At 47.8% G+C, this 19715-nt stretch overlaps 1 protein-coding gene and 1 long non-coding RNA gene across 7 annotated transcripts in view; one reads left to right on the forward strand and one right to left on the reverse strand.

The window, feature by feature from the left end:
• LOC117076032 (adenosine receptor A3) overlaps window positions 1–19715 on the forward strand; it is an 83930-nt gene that overhangs the window by 47798 nt on the left and 16417 nt on the right. Inside the window, exons 1-2 of one of the 6 annotated variants that reach the window (XM_033198994.1) lie at window positions 11529–11632; window positions 18542–19671. The exons of 1 other annotated variant lie outside the window; for it this stretch is intronic. In XM_033198994.1, the coding sequence (XP_033054885.1) occupies window positions 18627–19148 (522 nt within the window). In that variant the 5' untranslated portion in view covers window positions 11529–11632; window positions 18542–18626 and the 3' untranslated portion in view covers window positions 19149–19671. Of the gene's footprint in view, window positions 1–11528; window positions 11633–15411; window positions 16498–18477; window positions 19672–19715 lie in introns of those variants that run through there. 4 more of the 6 variants (XM_033198995.1, XM_033198991.1, XM_033198990.1 and 1 more) reach the window with 4 other exon arrangements.
• LOC117076033 lies at window positions 2080–11387 on the reverse strand. The gene is made up of 3 exons (XR_004434210.1): window positions 11166–11387; window positions 6739–6832; window positions 2080–4113 (listed from the first exon to the last, which is right to left on the reverse strand). It is a non-coding gene; the product is annotated as an uncharacterized LOC117076033 (long non-coding RNA).

Consider the following 19715-nt stretch of genomic DNA (forward strand, 5'->3'; position numbering starts at 1 on the left):
AATTTGTTTCAGATTCTCTCTTGGCTGCCTGCCAGCCTTACGACCTTGGGAAAATTGCTTAGCCTCTCTGAACTTTAGGCTTCTCATTTAGATCACTGTTTCTCAGCTGGGAGTGATTCTCATCCTCCACATTCTCCCAGGGAATGTTTGGTAATGTCTGGAGACACTTTCGATTGTCGTGACTTGGATGTGGGGGATGTTACTGGCATTTAGTGGGCAGAAGCCATGGTTACTGCTAAACATCCTATAGTGCACATTCAGCTCCTCACAACAAAGAATTATCCAGTCCAAAATGTCAATAGGGCTGAGGTTGAGAAATCCTGGTTTAGAGATAATGTATGCAAAGTGTCTGGCTTAAAACAGGTAGATGCTGAATGAATGGTAGCTACTATTGTCAAATGATCAATTCAGTGTGGCTGATTAAAACCCAGATTCTGGGGAAGTGAAGACCATCCATGTCTGTCTTATATTCAGAAAAACTCCCTAACAGTGGTAGCCACAATCTGTCAAACAGCACAGGTATAGCAAAAAGGTTAAAAGTGGTTCCTCTGGAGCCAGCCTGCTTGGGTCCAGATCCTGGCTCTACCATGAACTACATATGTGTTCTTGAGTAAGTCACTGAACCTCAGCCTACTTATCTACAAAATGGGTACACAATGATATCTGCCTCACAGGGATGTGTTAACATACAAAAGAACCTAGTCTGCATAGAAAGTACTTAACTAGTATTTGCTGTTATTACTGGGGGAGTCATTATGAGGCTAATGCTGAGAGGGGCACTGGTTTGAATAAGAAGCTCTGAAGTTTTTGATGTGGAGTGTGAAGGCGAACACACCAAACAGAAATAAATAATCCATGCAGCAGTAGGAAAGTGCATCAACCCACTGAGGACCCACTGTTAGTTGTTGGGCAAGGGGCCAGGTATCTATAACTAACATCTCATTGAATCCCCTTCACAGCTCTTTGAAGTGGCTTTTATTAACCTATTTCGGTCTCACTTTACAGATGTGAAAATAAGCTCAGAACAATTAAAGTAATTTGCCAAAACTCACACAGCCACTAAGTGGCAGGGCTGGGGTTTTGAATCCTAATGTGATTCTGGTGTGTGTTTTTTGTGGCCTGAAATTCAGAAATGCTCTACTCAGGGCAAATTCTCAGAATATGAAACATATAACCAGTTTTCTACATGTAAGGAAAGGAAGAGAAATTTAAAACCAGGCCTCTGGCTCTAGTAGATTGGCTGCAACAAATGGCCTGGGGTACGTAGAGAAGAGAGTGACAGGCAATCTGGAGAGCAGGATGCAATTAACAGGAGCAGTCCTTGCTTGCTTTTTTTTTCTATTGACAACTGGTAAATCCAAGGAAGTCATCCTGTACTGCTATATAGCAGCATAAAGCTACTTAGAAAGAACATTTCTTGGAAATGTCTGAGGCGTGATAGCCTAAGAGAAAGGCTATGGACTCAGTCTCTCCAGGACAGATTTTATTGAGGGTTCCTCAGACATCCCTCATTGCACTAAATGTTTTCATGAGGCTAGTGCGTGCGCGTGTGTGTGTTTGTACACGTGCGCAAGTATGAGCTTGCACTCCTGCACTTGGGAGGGAAGGAGGAAGGGAGAGGGAGAGTGAGAGAGTGTGAGATGGGGCCATAATAGCCTAGGACTGAGAAGCCAGCAGAACCAGGGAAAGGTTCTAGGTAGTTGCTGTCACCTTCCCCTAAGCAAACAGCTCTATTTAGATAAGAGTGAGGGCCGGGCGCGGTGGCTCAAGCCTGTAATCCCAGCACTTTGGGAGGCCAAGACGGGCGGATCACGAGGTCAGGAGATCGAGACCATCCTGGCTGACACGGTGAAACCTCGTCTCTACTAAAAAAATACAAAAACTAGCCGGGCGAGGTGGCGGGCGCCTGTAGTCCCAGCTACTCGGGAGGCTGAGGCAGGAGAATGGCGTAAATCCGGGAGGCGGAGCTTGCAGTGAGCTGAGATCCGGCCACTGCACTCCAGCCCGGCGACAGAGCGAGACTCCACCTCAAAAAAAAAAAAAAAAAAAAAAAAAAAAAAAAAAAAGATAAGAGTGAGAATGGTGCTTGGAAAAAGCCGAAAGGTCTGATTTATCCCAAGACTAGCTGTGTTAAGAGGTTTATACGTCAACACTCAGGGCTGGGGCTGTAGAACATGTGTTGTTTTGTGGATTTCTGGCTTTCCCGAGGGTCCCCTTCACCTTATCCTGTGTTGGAGGGCATCACACACTGCTCGTACTGGCATAACCCAGCCATCTGGCCTGCCCACTCTCTTTCAAGCTGAGGTCTTCTTCAGACTTCAGCTTTGCGGCTTTCTGCCTGGAATAATGGGAGCTGAGGCCTTCTCAGAAACCCTGGGACCCACTCACCCAGCAGAAGCTGAGGAGGAGCCAAGAACAGGCCACAGGCCTCGGCTGGTGTCATTGTGTGTCCTGTGTGTTCTGTTGAGGGCGTAGGAGGGTCTGTTCTTCCCTGGGCAGAAATGCTCTCTCGAGTTCATTAACCTGGTTGTTTAAATTTAGGCGAGGAAACAGATGCTGGCTGGGGCGGAAGTCTAAGGAGAAGAAGAGGTCTTGGCAGTGGTTTGCTGAGGCTGATAAGAGCATGAGATGTGCTCCAAGCCCGGCCTCTGCTGATTTGCTTTTGGGCCTTTCTGAGGTCGCCCTGAGCCATCACCATCAGAACTTGGCTTTTCTGCAAGTTCCTCCTCCTGACTGACCTGGAGGGGGCTATTTTTAAGTTGATCTTTGTGACTTCCTTTTGGCTCACATTTCCACTCCCCTCTCTCAAATGCCCTGAGAGCAGCTTCCTGCTTAGGCCAACTTTAGCACAAGGTGCTGCCTGCAAGGCCCTGGGAGGTGAGGGCTGTCGGCTCTGGACAGCGGCCCTGCAGACAGGGGTGCTGAGGGCGCTGTCCTGGCAGGCAGGGGGCAAACCCAATTGCTCTCATGATAGGGCTGTGCAGAGGACTCCCAGCCTCCCAGGGACTGGCCTCAGATCAGTCCTCCAGCAGGAATCATGCGGTCCCACCTGCAGGTCCCGGCCCCTCCCTGACATAAATGGTAGGAACGCCATGGTCATTTCCTCCAGGCTGGGCCGGGGCTGTGCTGACCTCTGCGAGCTGCGGGGAACACCCCTCCCTCAGGCCTCCCAGGCTCCCGGAGTTCCGGAGGAGTGCGTCGGGCCCGCGCAGCACCAGCATCCTCAAATTGTGTCTCGGATGAATCAGGTCGAGAGTCCCGCACCCTCTACCAGCCGCAGTAGAGCAAGGTAGAAGAGCCCACGCCACTGCGACTTCTAGGGGGTTGTTGGGGCCACAGTCCCCGGCGCCAGGGCCCCCCTCAGCGCTGCTCCTGGGCCGCCTCTGTGTCCTCCTTCCCAGGCTCAGGGGAGCGGCCGTGCAGCGGCGGAACCCAGATGCTGCCAGGAGGCCTGGGGCGCATCGCCTCTGGCGCAGCTGGCTGCTGCAGGAACCTTCTTCCTTGTCATCTGCTGAAAGGGGACTGGCAGCGTCCCCAACTCCCACTGGGGAACACGACGCCCCTGTCCTCTACCAATCTCTACAACCAGGGCATGAACAGCCTCTCAGCGGCGACTCCCTCCTCACACAAGCAGGGCTGAGGACCGCAGGCCACAAGGTAGAGGACTGGCACTTCCCCAAGGCACAGGAGAAGCCAGGCTCAGTTTTTAGTAGGTGGGAGTTCTGGTTCAGCGACCCCAGTGAAATCAGGCGGGAAGAGCCAATCGATCCTCCCCACTCTGCCTGCCACTGTGATGCTCAGAAAATCACTTCCAGGTTAGTCTGGGTCAAGAACTAGGTCTCACTCTAGAGATTGCCTCAGCAGTGGAAGAGCTGACCAAGGGCTGTCTTTCTGTTGAATTCAGGATTCTGAACTCTCAGCCTCTGTTTTCTATCTGCAGAAATGAGCCAATCCCACTTCTCAAGGTTGCAATTGGATTCAATGAGGGGCTCCAGGCAGTGTAACACAGGCAACTGGCCATGGGACTGCCTGAGGTCAAGGTGGGCTCTGCCCTTTGCTAGCAATGCAAACTTGGGCAAGTTGCTTGACCTTGCTCAATGTCAATATCTTTACCTTACCGGTGAAAAGAAAAGGTGATGAAAATGACAGGCTCTATTACAGGGCTATGCCAAGGATCAAGGAGAGCCTCTGACAGAGTATTCCAAGGTTAGTGAAAGATTAGAGGATGTACTAGTGTGGTCCAGGCCCAGAGACAGCCCTGGAGTGTTACCATTATTGTGTTACTGCATGGGGAAGTCTGAGCATGGCTCTTGGCTTTAAGGGAGGCATGACTGTTTTTACTATGACTTTAAGGGAGGCAGCGTGGTATGATGTGTCTGTGCGTGTGTGTGTTCCCACGCTGCACGCACACTGATATACTAGCAGTGGGGTGATGGTGGCTCTGGGTATGGTTCAGACTTTGCTGCTGCTTTTTTTTTTTTTAAAGACAAAGTCTCACCTTGTCACCCAGGCTGGAGCGCAGTGATGGTGTGATCCTGGCTCACTGCAGCCTCAACCTCCCAGGCTTGACTTCCCTGACCTCCCAAGTCCCAAGTTGCTGGGACTAGAGGTGTAGGTCTATAATTTTTTTACACCATGCCCAACTAATTTTTTTCTGAATTTTTTTGTAGAGACGGGGTCTTGCTATGTTGCTCATGCTGGTCTTGAACTCCTGGGCTCAAGCAATCCACCTGTCTCGGCCTTCCAGAGCACTGAGATCACAGGTGAGAGCTGCTGCACAGCCCAGACTTTACTTGTAGCTACTACATCTACTCCCTTTTTGGGCCTTTGTTGTCATCTCTGAAATGGCGAGTTGTACCTATTGTTTTCTAAGAGCCATTTTGGCTTTACCACACAAGAGTTTAACATTTTAAATGATATTTATAAAAGGATATGTGCATCCTCCCTTCACTTGGTCAAGACACTGCAAAGAGTGAATGTTTGGAGGGTAAAAGAAGGGACGGGGTTGTGAGGCCTGTGTGCCTATGTTTGGTTTTCTTTTTTTCTTTTTCTTTTTTTTTTTTTTTTGAGATGGAGTCTTGCTCTGTCGCAGTGACACGATCTTGGCTCACTGCAACCTCTGTCCCTCAGGTTCACGCCATTCTCCTGCCTTAGCCTCCCGAGTAGCTGGGACTACAGGTGCCCACCACCACACTTGGCTCATTTTTTGTATTTTTAGTAGAGACGGGGTTTCACCATGTTAGCCAGGATGGTCTAGATCTCCTGACCTCGTGATCCACCCGCCTCGGCCTCCCAAAGTGCTGGGATTCAGGCGTGAGCCACCGTACCTGGCCTATGTGTGGTTTTCTGTTGAGGCTTCACCCTTTGCCCTCCTCCCTGAGATTCTTGGACCTTCTTCCCACAGCCCCTCCCACCAGCTCCCGTGCAACCCCACCCCAACTAGGGGCTGCCCTGCCTCCCTGCAGATGTTTCCAGTTTGCAGACAGCATGGAGTTCACGTTGGTCATTTGTTCCATTTGCTCAGAAACAACAGCTAGCATTATTGGGAGGAAATGGAGAGGGTGCCAACTCCGAGATAACACAAAAAGCCCTAGTCATGGGCACTAGGCGTGGGTGGAGTAGAGGGAGGGAGGGGGCATAGGCTGGACCATCTGCAGTGACCTAGAGTTCTGTTGGCCCTGCTGAAGTCATGGTCACTGAAGCAGTGTCGAACTTTCCTCTGGGAATGAGCAGGCCTGTTGACTTATCTTAGAGGGACAAGGACAGAATGAGATTTTATCTTGGAGGCCTAGGAGAGACTGGAGAGCCTGGCTCCCCTGCCCAGCCCTGAGGCTAAACTCTCAACTAGAATAAATTCTATTTCTTTACTTCTTTGAAAGCAGAAATGATTCCAGAGTTAATGAAAGATTAGAGGATGTTTTGTATTTCAGGTCAAGAGAAAATACAAATAAATGTAATGCAAACTAAATTACTGGCCTCATGTGCCTCCTTGTTTGCCCATATACAGTTGTTTTGGCTGGAGTTGGCTATAATATCCCCACTTGTTGCTGTTATTCAGCAACCCTCACACCCTGCGCAGGAGGTGGCCCCTTTATAGTTGTGAGTAGTGCTGAGTGATCCGCGAGGCCTTCTAAAATGAATGACACTCAAGAAACAGAAACTGTGACTATTGCTCTGAGTACTCTAGTTCTTGATATCTGGCCCTTAGAGGGCTTCACCTGCAGCAACTGTGGGGGCCTGGGTGGCTCTTGGGAGCTGGTGACCTGGAAGACTATGTGTCTGGAAGCTGTGAACTGTCAGACCTGGGGCAGCCTTTCCCTGGGGTTCACAAAGTCCACCCAGCAGGCCTGCTTATGCTGACAAACCACTGCTTCCTGGCAAGGATGAAGAAAGGAGAGGAAAATGGTACCGCCTCCCACAATCTCTTTTGGATACTTCCTATTTCTAAAGCTGGAGGTAGCATTGGGGCAGTTGGGACAGGGATAGAGCACCTCCAGAGAAAGACTGAGACGATCAGCCCTGCAGAAAGACAGGGTCTATGGAACACATCCTTGTAGCTTCCCAACAAGTCTGTATCTCACAGTTCAGTAGCCCACAGGGTGGTGGGTGTGGAATGACTTTCCTTTAATTCAACCTCCACCAAGCACCTTGTAAGTAGAAGTGGAGCACGGGTTGGGCACTGGAGTGGCTCTGATAGTGAAACATCGGCCCCCGACCCCACCCAGCTGTAGTACTCACATTCCTGGTAGCTGCCCGAGGTGGTGGTGCAGGGGACCAAGTGCTGTGCCAACTGCCGTGCCTGAGTTACTTCATCCAGTCCGCAGAGAGGTATCTTATTTATCAAAGGGGGAAATGAAGACACAGAGATTCAGCAGTTTGGCCAAGGTCATCCATTTAGAAACAAAGTTCAAAATAAGAGAGACGCAATATATTCAGAAACACATGGCTGGAGCCTGACAGTGATTTCTCCTCTGGAGCACGTTGGATTGAGTGGAGTGGGGCGGGCCTGATGCCCAGTGAGGAGGCACTAGAGTACGTGCTATGCTGGACACACAGGTGGCTGAGTCTCACTGCAGCTGAACATCCATTAGGCACAGCTTGAGAGGGCCTGAACGGCACTGCTGACGTGGGTAATGTAACTGATTAGCACCCACTGTTCTACCCATTAGCATGGGTTGACAGGCCAACTGGCAAAAGGCAAGTACAGTGATGAAGAAGGAAGGGTCAGCTGTGTGCTTGATTGGAGGGCCCTAAGCTCTTTGGCCCAGGTTTCAGAAAATGGGAACAGAGTGACAAAGGAGCCAGTGAAGGGGGCTTGCTAGCAAAGGAAGCTGGCTGCTTTTCCAGTTTTGACCTTGAACTGGCCACTCTGGGCCTCCATCCCCTCTGGTGTTCCATCTCACTCCAAATGTGTTGCGCCCTAAAAACCCCATCATGAACACAGTGATTTGGGGCAAAATCAGTGGTCAGTGATCAGGAGTAATGTGTCAGACTAAGCTGATAACTAGGGCCAGAGGTGGTTCCAGGTCTGGCAGATAGAAGTGTGAACAAGACAAGCAAGGGGACAAACCAAAGACAAGTAAATGAACAAACGAGCTCTGACTGTGGAAGGTGCGGCATAGGAAATACACAGAGAGGATGGAGAGAGCATGTGTGTGTGTGTAAAGGGTACCATTTGAGATAGATCACAGAGATGAAGGAATGAAATGGACTGTTATAGGTAAAAATGCTGAAATAGCAACTGTAATGTAAATGTTAGACATTCTCTCTGAAGGTTCCTTTAACTAGACCCAAATAGGTCACATAGTGTTTTCTATCTGTACTGGTTTGTGATTGAAGGTAGAAGACGCAAAAATCTACTTTTTGTTTAGGGAGAGGTCTTCCAAATATCCCTTCTGATTCCTCATTGGACATAGAGAGGTATAGCCAGCATTCTTACAGGTAAGGAGAAGACAGACCTGAGAATAATACATAATACATTCAACTGGAATTTATTGCAGGTTTCTTATGTGTCAGGTGTATTTTAGGATCTTCATGCTTTGGGGAGAAGGGGAGTGGGAGGAAGATACAAAAATGAATAAGGCATCATTTCTTCATTTAAGGAGTTAGTTTGCCAGCTAGTGGGAGAAGCAGTCATGTAAATAAATAACTACAGAATTGTGTAGTAAGTGCTCCAAGAGAGGAATGTGTAAGCTGATGTGGGAGTGCAGAGGAAGAAGCCATCGACTCAGCTTGACAGTAACTTTAGTCCTTTGTGGAAATAGGTGGGGCTCACATCAATAAAAATACATTCTTCCTGGGGGAATCATAGCATTATGGTTTACCCAGCGCCATTCCTAAGGAAGCATTTCCCAAATATTGCCGGATGTGGGTGCCCATGAGTGCTGTATTAAAAGACTCACTTCAAATGAGGGGACATTTTCAGTCTCATCAGTTTTTTTCTCTTTTGCCAAAATTGATAATCTAAAATGTTATTTAGGCCACTTGTGGGAGAAAAAAATCCTCACCCCCAAATCATGGGGGTACTGACAATGATCCCTGCATGACAGACTGGACCGATCAACCTGCAATATGCCTGGAAACAAATGCATACTCCTTCTAACATGAGTTCTATGGAGTTGTTTCTTATACCTTGCATACTGCCAAAAACGACGTGCAGCTCCTCATGAAAACAGGGCCTGACAGAATTACTAAAACACCGGTAGCCAAGGAATGATTTGGGGCACGCAGACATCCTAGAAAACCTAAGCCAAGTGTGATTACTGAGACTGAACGTCGGCTCTGACACTCCTGGCTGCTCACACACAAATGAATGAGACAAAGCTCTGCCACTAACCAGATGAACAAGGCAGTCTAATTTATTAAGAAAAATGACCGGCCGGGCGCGGTGGCTCAAGCCTGTAATCCCAGCACTTTGGGAGGCCGAGACGGGCGGATCACGAGGTCAGGAGATCGAGACCATCCTGGCTAACACTGTGAAACCCCGTCTCTACTAAAAATACAAAAAAAAACTAGCTGGGCGAGGTGGCGGCGCCTGTAATCCCAGCTATTCGGGAGGCTGAGGCAGGAGAATGGCGTAAACCCGGGAGGCGGAGCTTGCAGTGAGCTGAGATCTGGCCACTGCACTCCAGCCTGGGCGACAGAGCGAGACTCCGTCTCAAAAAAAAAAAAAAAAAAAGAAAAATGACCTCTTTTCCAGAACTAAAACTCCTCAGGGAAACTTATCCTATGAAACTTTATGTAAGAGACATAGCAACAGATAGTATCTTTGATCATGATGAAATGCCGAGACTTACTTCATAGGACAGTTTTTTAATATTAACCTTTCATAAAAAGCAGAGGGACTAAGGTCATCTGGGAAGGCATTTCAGCAGGGAACTAAAGTAAAACGGTTTTGCAATGTTGTTGTCTGATCAGGGAGTAGACGCAGGAGTTGCGGGTAGGGAGTGTAGAGGAAGGGCCTGCTGGCTGCTCTCCATGGGCCTGGAATAAAACTCTTGGCTGAGCTTTGACAAGAGCTGGAGAGTAGACAATTGACATAGAATGCACAGCCTTCAATAGCTGGCCCAGCCTAGGAAGCAAGTCTTACCCATTAGGATACTGAAGAATGTCTGCCCAAAATGGCAATTTGGATTTTCGCATAATTGATATTGGACTGTTTTTGTGTGGCTCATTGAAAGAGTCAGAGCTTTGCAGCCAAGATAGACTTGGGTTCAGGCCCTAGCTCTGCCATTTGCTGCTGTGCTGCCCAGAGTGAGTCAATTCTCTCCTAGCCTTAGTTTTCTATCTGTGAAATGGATCTAATAATACTTGCCAGCAGGATTGATATAGAATTGTGAGTGATGTGTGCAAAACACCTGGTCAAGTGCCTGGCACATGTGAATTGGCATTTTATCAATGGCAGCTCTTACAGTAATAATTATGAAAGGACCTTGTGCAGTAGGAGGGGAAGACCCATGCCATCAAAATCAGGAGGTTGCTTATCTCCCACTGTGGCGGTAGGGTTTGCATGCAATTCTCTGAGAAGTTTTGTCCCATTTGATAGGTAGCAGGTTAAAAGAAGGAGACCAGGACATTGCCCTGCTGTAAACATTTGGGATCAGTAGTTGGTATATCCAGAACTCATTCCTACACCTCCCGGTGTTTAGATAAAGGGCATGAGAATCAACATCAGGATCCAAAGTCTTCCCGGGTGAAATCAAGGGATGAGGCCCTACCACGGTGAATAACCCCTGACAGGGGTGGGGACACCTGACCTGAGCACCCAGAAGCCTAGGGCTGTGACAAAGAGGAGGCTGGGTGGCCAAGAGACATGAGGACGTTTGTAAAATTCTTGGCCGCTCTCCAGCAAAGGCTGGGAAAATTGACCAGTGCGACCTGCACTTACAGGAGGGGAAGGATAGGTCAGAGGTTCACAGGTGCCAAGGGAAGGATCAATGACGTATGTGGCTAAAAATCCCACTGCAACCGCTTACTGGCAAATCCCTCCTGGTCTTCTCCATTCTCATCTTAAGCAAGGAGACCAGGAGCTGGGCTCCCATCCTGGTGCTGCTTTTGTTTTTGTTTGTTTGTTTGAGAGGGAGTCTTGCTCTCTTGCCCAGGCTGAAGTGCAGTGGTGTGATCTCAGCTCACTGCAACCTCTGCCTCCCGGGTTCAAGCGATTCTCCTGCCTCAGCCTCCTGAGTAGCTGGGATTATAGGCGCACACCACCTAATTTTTGTATTTTTAATAGAGACGGGGTTTCACCCTGTTGGCCACACTGGTCTAGAATGCCTGACCTCGTGATCCGCCTGCCTCGGCCTCCCAAAGTGCTGAGATTACAGGCATGAGCCACCATGCCTGGCGTTGTATGATCCTGAGCAGATCACTCATTCCCCCGCCTCAGTTTCCTCCTCTGTGAGATGAGATTGGTGATACCTGTCTTGTGGGGTTGTTGAGTTAATTCAGTAAAGTTTACTGTGTGAGGAGCTTTGCACATGACAAAGCAAAACATAAATACTGTGTTTATTGGAACAGTCACAGGTTTGAAAGGCAAAGCTGCTTCTCAACCTTCTGGAGTCAGCAGGACTGAATTTGGTACTGCCCAGGAATATTCTATGGGATTGGATTGACTTTAGGCAGTTGGCTACCTATTCTTGTCCCCTTTGCTTTCCCTTAATTCTCACTTCTTTCATTTTCTGCACCATCTGAGGTTGCTGGTTAAGCAGTTTCAAAGGAGCGTTTCAAGTTCTTCCCGTTCTTTCTCAGCAGCAGCCTGGGTCCCGAATGACAGCAGGAACGTGCTGCCCTCTGGTGGCCACCGTTGAGCATAGCGCCTCAGCTGGGACGCAGGAGTCATTCTTTCAGACGCTTGAAGGTGATGCTACCGTGCTAAGACTCTGGCGGTTGAAACGCTTCCTCACTTTCTGAGTGCCTTGAATTCAGTTAGCTGAATCCTTCTCTCTCCCCCAGGGCCTGGAGACCTCCTGACACACTCGGTGTGGGTAGGGGGTCTGGTGGGTGAGGCTGAGCGCCCAGAGCATTTCCCCTTCCTTGGGCAGGATTTCCTGTTGCTCAGAGTGAAGGAACCTTGACCTCCTTTTCCAGGCCTCACCCTCCCTCCCACCAACACTGGCACGGAGTGAAATTCCAGGTACTCAGACTACAGCCTGTGAGTCTTGGGCTCCTTGGATTGGCCTCAGTGGCTGGGCCCTGGTTAGAAGGCCCCTGTGGAGAGCGGCTCCAGACCAGCCCCTGGGCGCGGGAAGGCCCAGCCTGCCCTAGGGCTTGATGGAGTGGCAGAACCGGAAGAGTGGTGGGGGAGGGGCCTAGGGAGCGGCACCTTCAGGGCTGACCCTGAACACTTGTCTTTTCTAAGCCTCTGCTGTCGGCTAGCAAACATGAAGCCCTATAAAAATATAAGTCTTTGGGGAAGTGGTGATGGGGCCAAGAGGAAGTGGGCAAGCTAATTTTGCGCAACTCCGCAGGCCGCCGTGGGGTGGGAGAGAGCCTTGGGCAGAAGCCCTACCTTTCGCCTGCCTGACATCCGGTCTCAGCTGCCCGGGGACCAGCTCTAGGGCTCCAGAGGCCTTTTCCCTGGGCTCCTGCTAACACTGCATCTTGCTGTTTTCGTAGGCTGGCAGCTAGGGTTTTCTAGGCTTTTCTGAGAAGCTGCAAAGGATCAGATGAATCATCTCTCCTGCCAGCCTCTTAGATTGTTAAGCAGAACCCCAAGGGCAAGGTTGCAGCCTTGTGGTTGAGCTCTGCCCAGTTGCATCAGACACAAGTGGGCCCCAGGCCAGGGCTTGGGACAGGTGAGGCCTTTCCCCTCCAGTCACTCTTCCTGTGATTTAAGCCAATGGTTTCTCCTAGATCTTTGCTTCCCTGATGGAGTTCGGGTTCTTTTAGTAGAATTTTAAAATTTATTTTTAAGTAAAAAAAAATAGAGATGGGGTCTCACTATGTTGGCCAGGTTGGTCTTGAGCTCCTGGCCTCAAGCAATCCTCTCACCTCAGCCTCCCACAGTGCTAAGGTTACAGGCTGAGCCACCACACCCAGCCTCTTCTAGCAGAATTGAAAACAGCCATGGCCTTTCTCTTAGGTGGGAAATTCTCCTGAACCACAGTTAACCACAGTTAACATATATATATATATATATATTTTTTTTTTTTTTAATAGAAAAAATTGCACCTTGATCCAATAAAAATGTTTTCCTTTCTGGCCCAGAGCTCACCTTGGGGCCCCAACCTTACCAGCGGTCTGCTCATGCAGTCATCTGTCTGGTCCTGCCATCTCTTCCTAGCTCAGAGCAGTTGCCAGATCTACATTATACTTGCGCTTTGTGGCCATAGTCTTGGTGGCTACTTTCTTTTTTAGATCTGAGAATACTGATCTCTACTGATTTTGATAGCATGGCAACATCAAACCCAGGGACTCCTTGTACTTTTGAAATGTTTGTGTAATTTATTTGCTCATTTACTTACTGAGGGCTGCCATTCAGAACCTGGGCTCCGAAGCAGAAGCCTAGATTTGAATGCTGGCTTTGCCACTGCCTAGCTTACAACTTTGGGCAAGTTATTTAACCCCGCTGAGCCTCAAGTTGCTCAGCATAATGGTAGTATCTATTTCATTCGAGAGCATTGAATGAGTCTGTGAATGTAAGCTGTTTAACACTGAGTAGTTGGTGTGATGGAGAGCACTTAAGAGTCCTCGCTGATTTATTGTTTCCTTATATACCCAATGCCTAGTTTATGCCACCTGATTCACTGAAGTGCTTTCCTATTCATTCATCAAAAATGTACTGAGCACCTAGGATCTGCCAGGCATCATAGTAGGGGCGAGAAATGCAGAAATGGAAAGTGGTGGTCCCTGCCCTCCAGGAACTCACAGGCTAAGTGGGGAAGTCATATACACACAGCACAGTGCTGTCCCAGAGAAGAAGTGAAGACTGGGAAGTTTTCTTCAAGGTCCTGTTGGGGAACAGTCTTGAAGGAAAATTATTTGTTTTCTAGGTGGACTTGGGGCAGAAGGGCCCTGCAAACCGGGCAAAGAGTGTGTGCACAGGGGAGAGGAAGTGAAAGAGAATGACTCTGAGCCACGAATTGCTCAGCATAGTGGAGCCAATGGTGTCTGTGCGGACCCAGGTGACAGGAGACTGCAGAGACTGGGAGACCCATCAGAAGGGTGTAAGCCACTCTAAAGAGTCTGGACTTGATCCTGAGGCAATGCACAGACTAAATGGTTTAGAAGCGGCAGGAGTCATCCTGGGTGTTGAGCTCTGGCATGGTTCCTCTGTTTGCCTGAGGCGCGGAGTAGGAGGCTGCAGCATCTCCTACTTGAGATGTGATGAGGTGCATGACCAAGAATGGCTGTGTGCCATGGGCTGTGGGTGCAGCGGTAGGAATGGGCAAATGAGGTGGTCTTCTGTCCCAGCCTCTCTGTCCTCTTTCCCAGATTGCCCTTTGGTTTTCAATTTAGGGCCGGGTTCCAGGTCAAAATGTTAAGTGACTGTGAAAGTCCTTCCTCTCTGTTCTCAAATCACCCCCAGCCCCAACCCCAGCAGTGATGGACCTTGTCTATTCAGAGAACATGAAGGAAGGGCTTCCCTTGTTCACAGAAAAGAAACCCCCATGGTATGTGCAGAGAATTCTGAGGGTAGAATTCCCAGGTGAGCAGAGGTGGCCAGGATGGTGACCCTAAGTGTGTCTCCTGCCTTTCTTCTCTCTAGTGGGTTATTCTTTCATGTGTTATCTTGCCTACAGCATGCTGTGTTTGGACACAAACCCCTTTCCTTGGTTTCTCTGACCCAGCTGAGATGGACTGATTACAAAAGAACTCACCTATATACTGGAGTAGGGGAGGGAGGGTTTTTTGCAGTGTTTAACCAAGGTTCAAAGAGTGCTATATAGTGAGAAAGGATTTTTTGTTTTTTGGTTTTTGGTAGCATGCAGCCTCTTAGAAATTTCTCTCAGTAACTTCCTTCTCTGAAGCACAGATAAAGAAAGCAATTACAGTAGAAACATTTGTCAGAGGATGCATTGGAGGCTGATGAAGCTTTTCAAGTTCCAGCAGTGCAGGGATGTGGGCAGAACTGATGTTGGAAAATACTAGAATGATGGAAATTCAGTTGGAGAGGACTGCCCTTTTTAATGTCTGGGGAGTTTGCTCAGGGAGAAATGACAAGTCTGGCAGAGACGAGTATGGGATTTGGTAAGACTTGGATCAACTTGGGATACAGCGGTGGTGGTAGGGAGCAGAATCAATGAATGATGCCAAAGCAGAGGAACTAACAAGAGGACCCTGATGGGCCCCAGGCAGAGGCCTGTCCATTATGCCCCACTCCGAAGTGTTTGTTAGTAAACACCAGAACACTATTGTTGTTACTGCTGAATTTTGTTTTGGGCTGTAAATATTTAGATGCTTAAGGTAAAAATGATAAAGCTCTCATGCTATTGTGTGGGCTTCGGTCCAAGTGTTCTTTCTTGTTGCCTCTCTAACATGCCTGGTTAAAATAATCCCTTTGGGTGGTGCTGAGAAGCACCTGAACCAGATGGCCTCCCCAAATAACAATGGTGTGCAAGTGTCTCGTTCCCAGAAGTTGGTGACTAGGTAAGCAGCTTCAGGGAGAGGGGGCTGATTCCCAGGCAGTTGCCTGTTCCCGGGGATGGGGCTGAGGCTTAGGGAGTGTGGGCAGGAGCACATGCCATTTGATTCTGTTGCATACGTTCTTTTCCCTTCCTTCTGTATGTCTGGTCATTCTGCTCTTCTGTCGTTCCTCACATAGGATTGGACATTGGCCGGCTGCCAGTGTCCAGATTTTGCTGGGGTCTGAGGTGAGAAACAGAGGTGGAGGCTAAGCAGGTGTGATGCTTCGCAGAGGTGCTGAGATTTTGCCCTTCTGACCAGGGAATCTTTGCTTATCCCTTTGACCAACGATCTTTGCTGCAAAGGCTGGGTATCGGCTGTGCTCAGTGAAGCAAGAACTTAGCAGGAATAGTTCTGGTTAAGGTTAGGAGGCTGCCACCAAAGTCTCTTTTGTTCCTCTTCCCCTGTTTGCCTGCTTGTCATGAGATCTTCTTGCTAAGCTGGCAGAAAGATTGCATAGTCAGTGCTTCCAGCTCCTCTCCCACCTGATTCTGCACTGTCATCTGGTCCCTGAAAGAATGAATTCTGATACCCAATCTTGTCCTGAGCCTTCTCTGTGCCACTCGTGACTCCTCCTCTGCTCTTTCCATCTTTCTGCTGAGAGTTCCTGGCTCTGTACTTCCTCTTGGCCCATCTCACTTCCTGAAACACCCCTGAAGAGGGTTGCTTATCTCGATGGAACTCAAAAAGCCAAAAAGCTGCAGGCAGAGGCCTTGAGGGCATAGGTTTGGGGAACTAAGAGCAGCAGCACTTTCAGATTCAGTCCATATAGAACTGTCCTCCAGGGTTCTGGGAATCTGAGGATGTGCAGCACGTAAAGGGGTTGGAAGTGATCCACCTGTGATGAGCCCTTTCTAAGAGATCACCCCACCAGAAAAGAATAGGAATGAACGAGTTGGGAGTTTTAGACTGTGACTGCACATGGACCTCTGGGAAGACGTCTGGCGAGAGCTAGGCCCACTGGCCCTACAGACGGATCTTGCTGGCTCACCTGTCCCTGTGGAGGTTCCCCTGGGAAGGCAAGATGCCCAACAACAGCACTGCTCTGTCATTGACCGATGTTACCTACATCACCATGGAGATTTTCATTGGACTCTGCGCCATAGTGGGCAACGTGCTGGTCATCTGGGTGGTCAAGCTGAACCCCAGCCTGCAGACCACCACCTTCTATTTCATTGTCTCTCTAGCCCTGGCTGACATTGCTGTTGGGGTGCTGGTCATGCCTTTGGCCGTTGTCGTCAGTCTGGGCATCACAATCCACTTCTACAGCTGCCTTTTTATGACCTGCCTACTGCTGATCTTTACCCACGCCTCCATCATGTCCTTGCTGGCCATCGCTGTGGACCGATACTTGCGGGTCAAGCTTACCATCAGGTAGCCTGCAGGGTGGGGTGGGCAGCAATTGAGGCACCCGGGAGATGAGACTACAAAGCCCAGAGCCCAGACTTTTTGAGTAAAATATGAACCCAAATTGGCCCTTGATGTTGAAAGAGGGCAGTAAGTGTCTTTTTGTGATATGGTCTGTGAGGGGGTTAGCAACAATGAGCTGGGATTCAGGAGCTAGAATCAGAGGAATGCTCCAGTCCTCTCCCCACTGATAGGGGTGGGTGCTCAATCCCTCCAGCTATAATTACTAACCCTTGGCTAGAAATGATGAAATCTTGATGCATCTTTAATTAGTAAAAAATTCTCTTCAGTTTTAGAAATGATAAAAGCCTACTAAGATAAGACGTATTATTTTAGGAGAAGCAGGCAGATAAGACTAAGAGGAGATAAACCGATGGTTCTATTGTTTTGCAAATGTAGGTTATTATTTTATCTTTGCTTCCTATTCTGTGCCCACTTCAATGTTGAGAAAGGGATTCTTGGAATATATATATATATATTTCTATGTATATATATTTATTATATTAAATATATGTATCCTGTATGTATGTGTGTGTGTGTGTGTATATATATATATAGATAGATATAGATATATATTTTCCTCCTCCTCCTCCTGAGATGTGAGAGCTTTTTTCCTAAAAATATTTTTCATTACACGTGACTATATGAAGAGAATGGACTGCCAAATGGAGAAATCTACTTCCCCGGGCGACCTAAATTGCATTGGTCTCGTGTTTCTCTTCACTTCTCTGGAGGAAAGAGCAGAGTGAGGGAGCTACAAACAAGCTTTAGATGTAGACAGTCTGGATTCAAATCCCAGATGTGAGATCTGATCTTGAACAAGTTGTTTAACTTTGTCTCCTTTGGTTTCCACTCTGTATCACGGTGGTTACGGTGCTCGGAACTCAGACTTATCTTTTTTTTAGTTTTAGCCCCACCACTTCCAACTGTAGAAGTTACTTGTTTGTGTTTCACTTTTAATCTATAACATGGGGATAATTGCACTATCCTCATAAGATGGAATGCGTTAATATATGTGAAGCTCTTAGAAACATACCAGTCACACAGTCTGTGCTCAATAAATGGTGGCTGTCATTACTATTATTTTCACAATTGCCATCAATAAAATGGAGGTTGTAATAAAATATCTCCTGTTTGTTGTGAGATGTAATTGAGATAAAAATCTACTGATACTTAACTATATTTGTTTCCTTTTTGTGGTCTGTACAGGCTGTTGTCCGGAAGGACAGTTTAAGGAGAAATGAGAACTCTTACTGGATGAGTCTTTTCAGGTCTCTGAAGCACTTCAACACAATTTTGTAACTTCACTGATTCATTTAACTCAAATACCAAGTATGGATGCCCATGCAGATAGAGAAGCAGGAGCAGGCACAGGTAGAGGGGAAGTGTTGGGGAGGCATAGTATAATTTGTGAGAATCTGCACAATAGCCAAACAGAACAGTGCCAAGAGCAGCAGGCAAGCTTACTTTGAGAATATCATTTCTCACCAGGCAGACAATCCTCAGAGACATAGATGAATCTTAGCTCCCAGGAATCGAATAATTCTTGGGCTTACGCCTTATTGGGAACAGAAGGAGTAAACTGAGTTTAAGGGGGACTTAAACTGCTGAATTCACCCGTGGATGTTTTTGAGTTAAAAAAAGAAAGAAAGAAAGAAAAAGGTAACTGTTGTATAGCTCTCAGGAAGTGGAGCCCTGAGTGGGGCACGTAAGCACTTGACTGTAGGCAACATCTTCCTTATCCATTCGAGAGTGTTCTTCTTTAGAAAAGTCCCCATAGAAGTTTCCTGGATTTTTCTCCAATCGTTGTATGCACATCTTGTCTTCATATCCAGTGGAGTTTAGCTGAAATCACCATAGAATATCAATGCTGCCCTTCCTTAGCAGAAGATTGGAGAATTAAGAGAGTGTATGCCTTATCTCACTTCTCTCTCTCTCCTTTACCAGCTCCATGTCCCCTACCCTTTAGCAATTCCTGCTGTGGACTCACTGGCTCTCTTCATTCACACAGATACAAGAGGATCACAACTCACAGAAGAATATGGCTGGCCCTGGGCCTTTGCTGGCTGGTGTCATTCCTAGTGGGACTGACCCCCATGTTTGGCTGGAACATGAAACTGACCTCAGAGTACCACAGAAATGTCACCTTCCTTTCATGCCAATTCCTTTCTGTCATAAGAATGGACTACATGGTATACTTCAGCTTCTTCACCTGGATTTTCATCCCCCTGGTTGTCATGTGCGCCATCTATCTTGACATCTTTTACATCATCCGGAACAAACTCAGTCAGAACTTCTCTAACTCCAAAGAGACAGGTGCATTTTATGGACGGGAGTTCAAGACAGCTAAGTCCTTGTTTCTGGTTCTTCTCTTGTTTGCTCTGTCATGGCTGCCTTTATCCATCATCAACTGCATCATCTACTTTAATGGTGAGGTATCACAGCTTGTGCTGTACATGGGCATCCTGCTGTCCCATGCCAATTCCATGATGAACCCTATCGTCTACGCCTATAAAATAAAGAAGTTCAAGGAAACCTACCTTTTGATCCTCAAAGCCTGTGTGGTCTGCCATCCCTCTGATTCTTTGGACACAAGCATTGAGAAGAATTCTGAGTAGTTATCCATCAGAGATGACTCTCTGTCTCACTGACCTTCAGATTCACCATCAACAAACACTTAAGGGCCTGTATGCCTGGGCCAAGGGAATTTTACATCCTTGATTACTTCCACCGAGGTGGGAGCATCTCTGGTGTTCCCCAATTTTATCTCCCCCACTCCACTACTCTCTTCCTCCACTTCATTTTTCTCTTGTCCTTCTTCTCTATTCAGTATTTTGGAGGCCTGACTTGAGGACAACGTATTATTGATACTATTGTCTGTTTTCCTCCTTCCCAAATAGAAGAATAAGTCATGGAGCCTGAAGGGTGCCTAGTTGATTTACTGACCAAAGGCTCTAGTTGGGCAGAACATGTGTGTGGTGGTGACTCAGTTCCATGTCATTGTGGAATTGAGCAGAGAACCTGCTCTCGGAGGATGCCTAGGAGATGTTGGGAACAGAAGGAATGAACTGAGTTTAAGGGGGACTTAAACTGCTGAATTCACCTGTGGATGTTTTTGAGTAAATAAAAGATAATAGCTAACTGTCATGTAGCTCTTTGCTGGGGTAACTTGGAGCTTAAAGACC

The sequence above is a fragment of the Trachypithecus francoisi genome, unplaced genomic scaffold (assembly GCF_009764315.1).
Source record: "Trachypithecus francoisi isolate TF-2019V2 unplaced genomic scaffold, Tfra_2.0 Lachesis_group5, whole genome shotgun sequence".
Lineage (NCBI taxonomy): Eukaryota > Metazoa > Chordata > Mammalia > Primates > Cercopithecidae > Trachypithecus > Trachypithecus francoisi.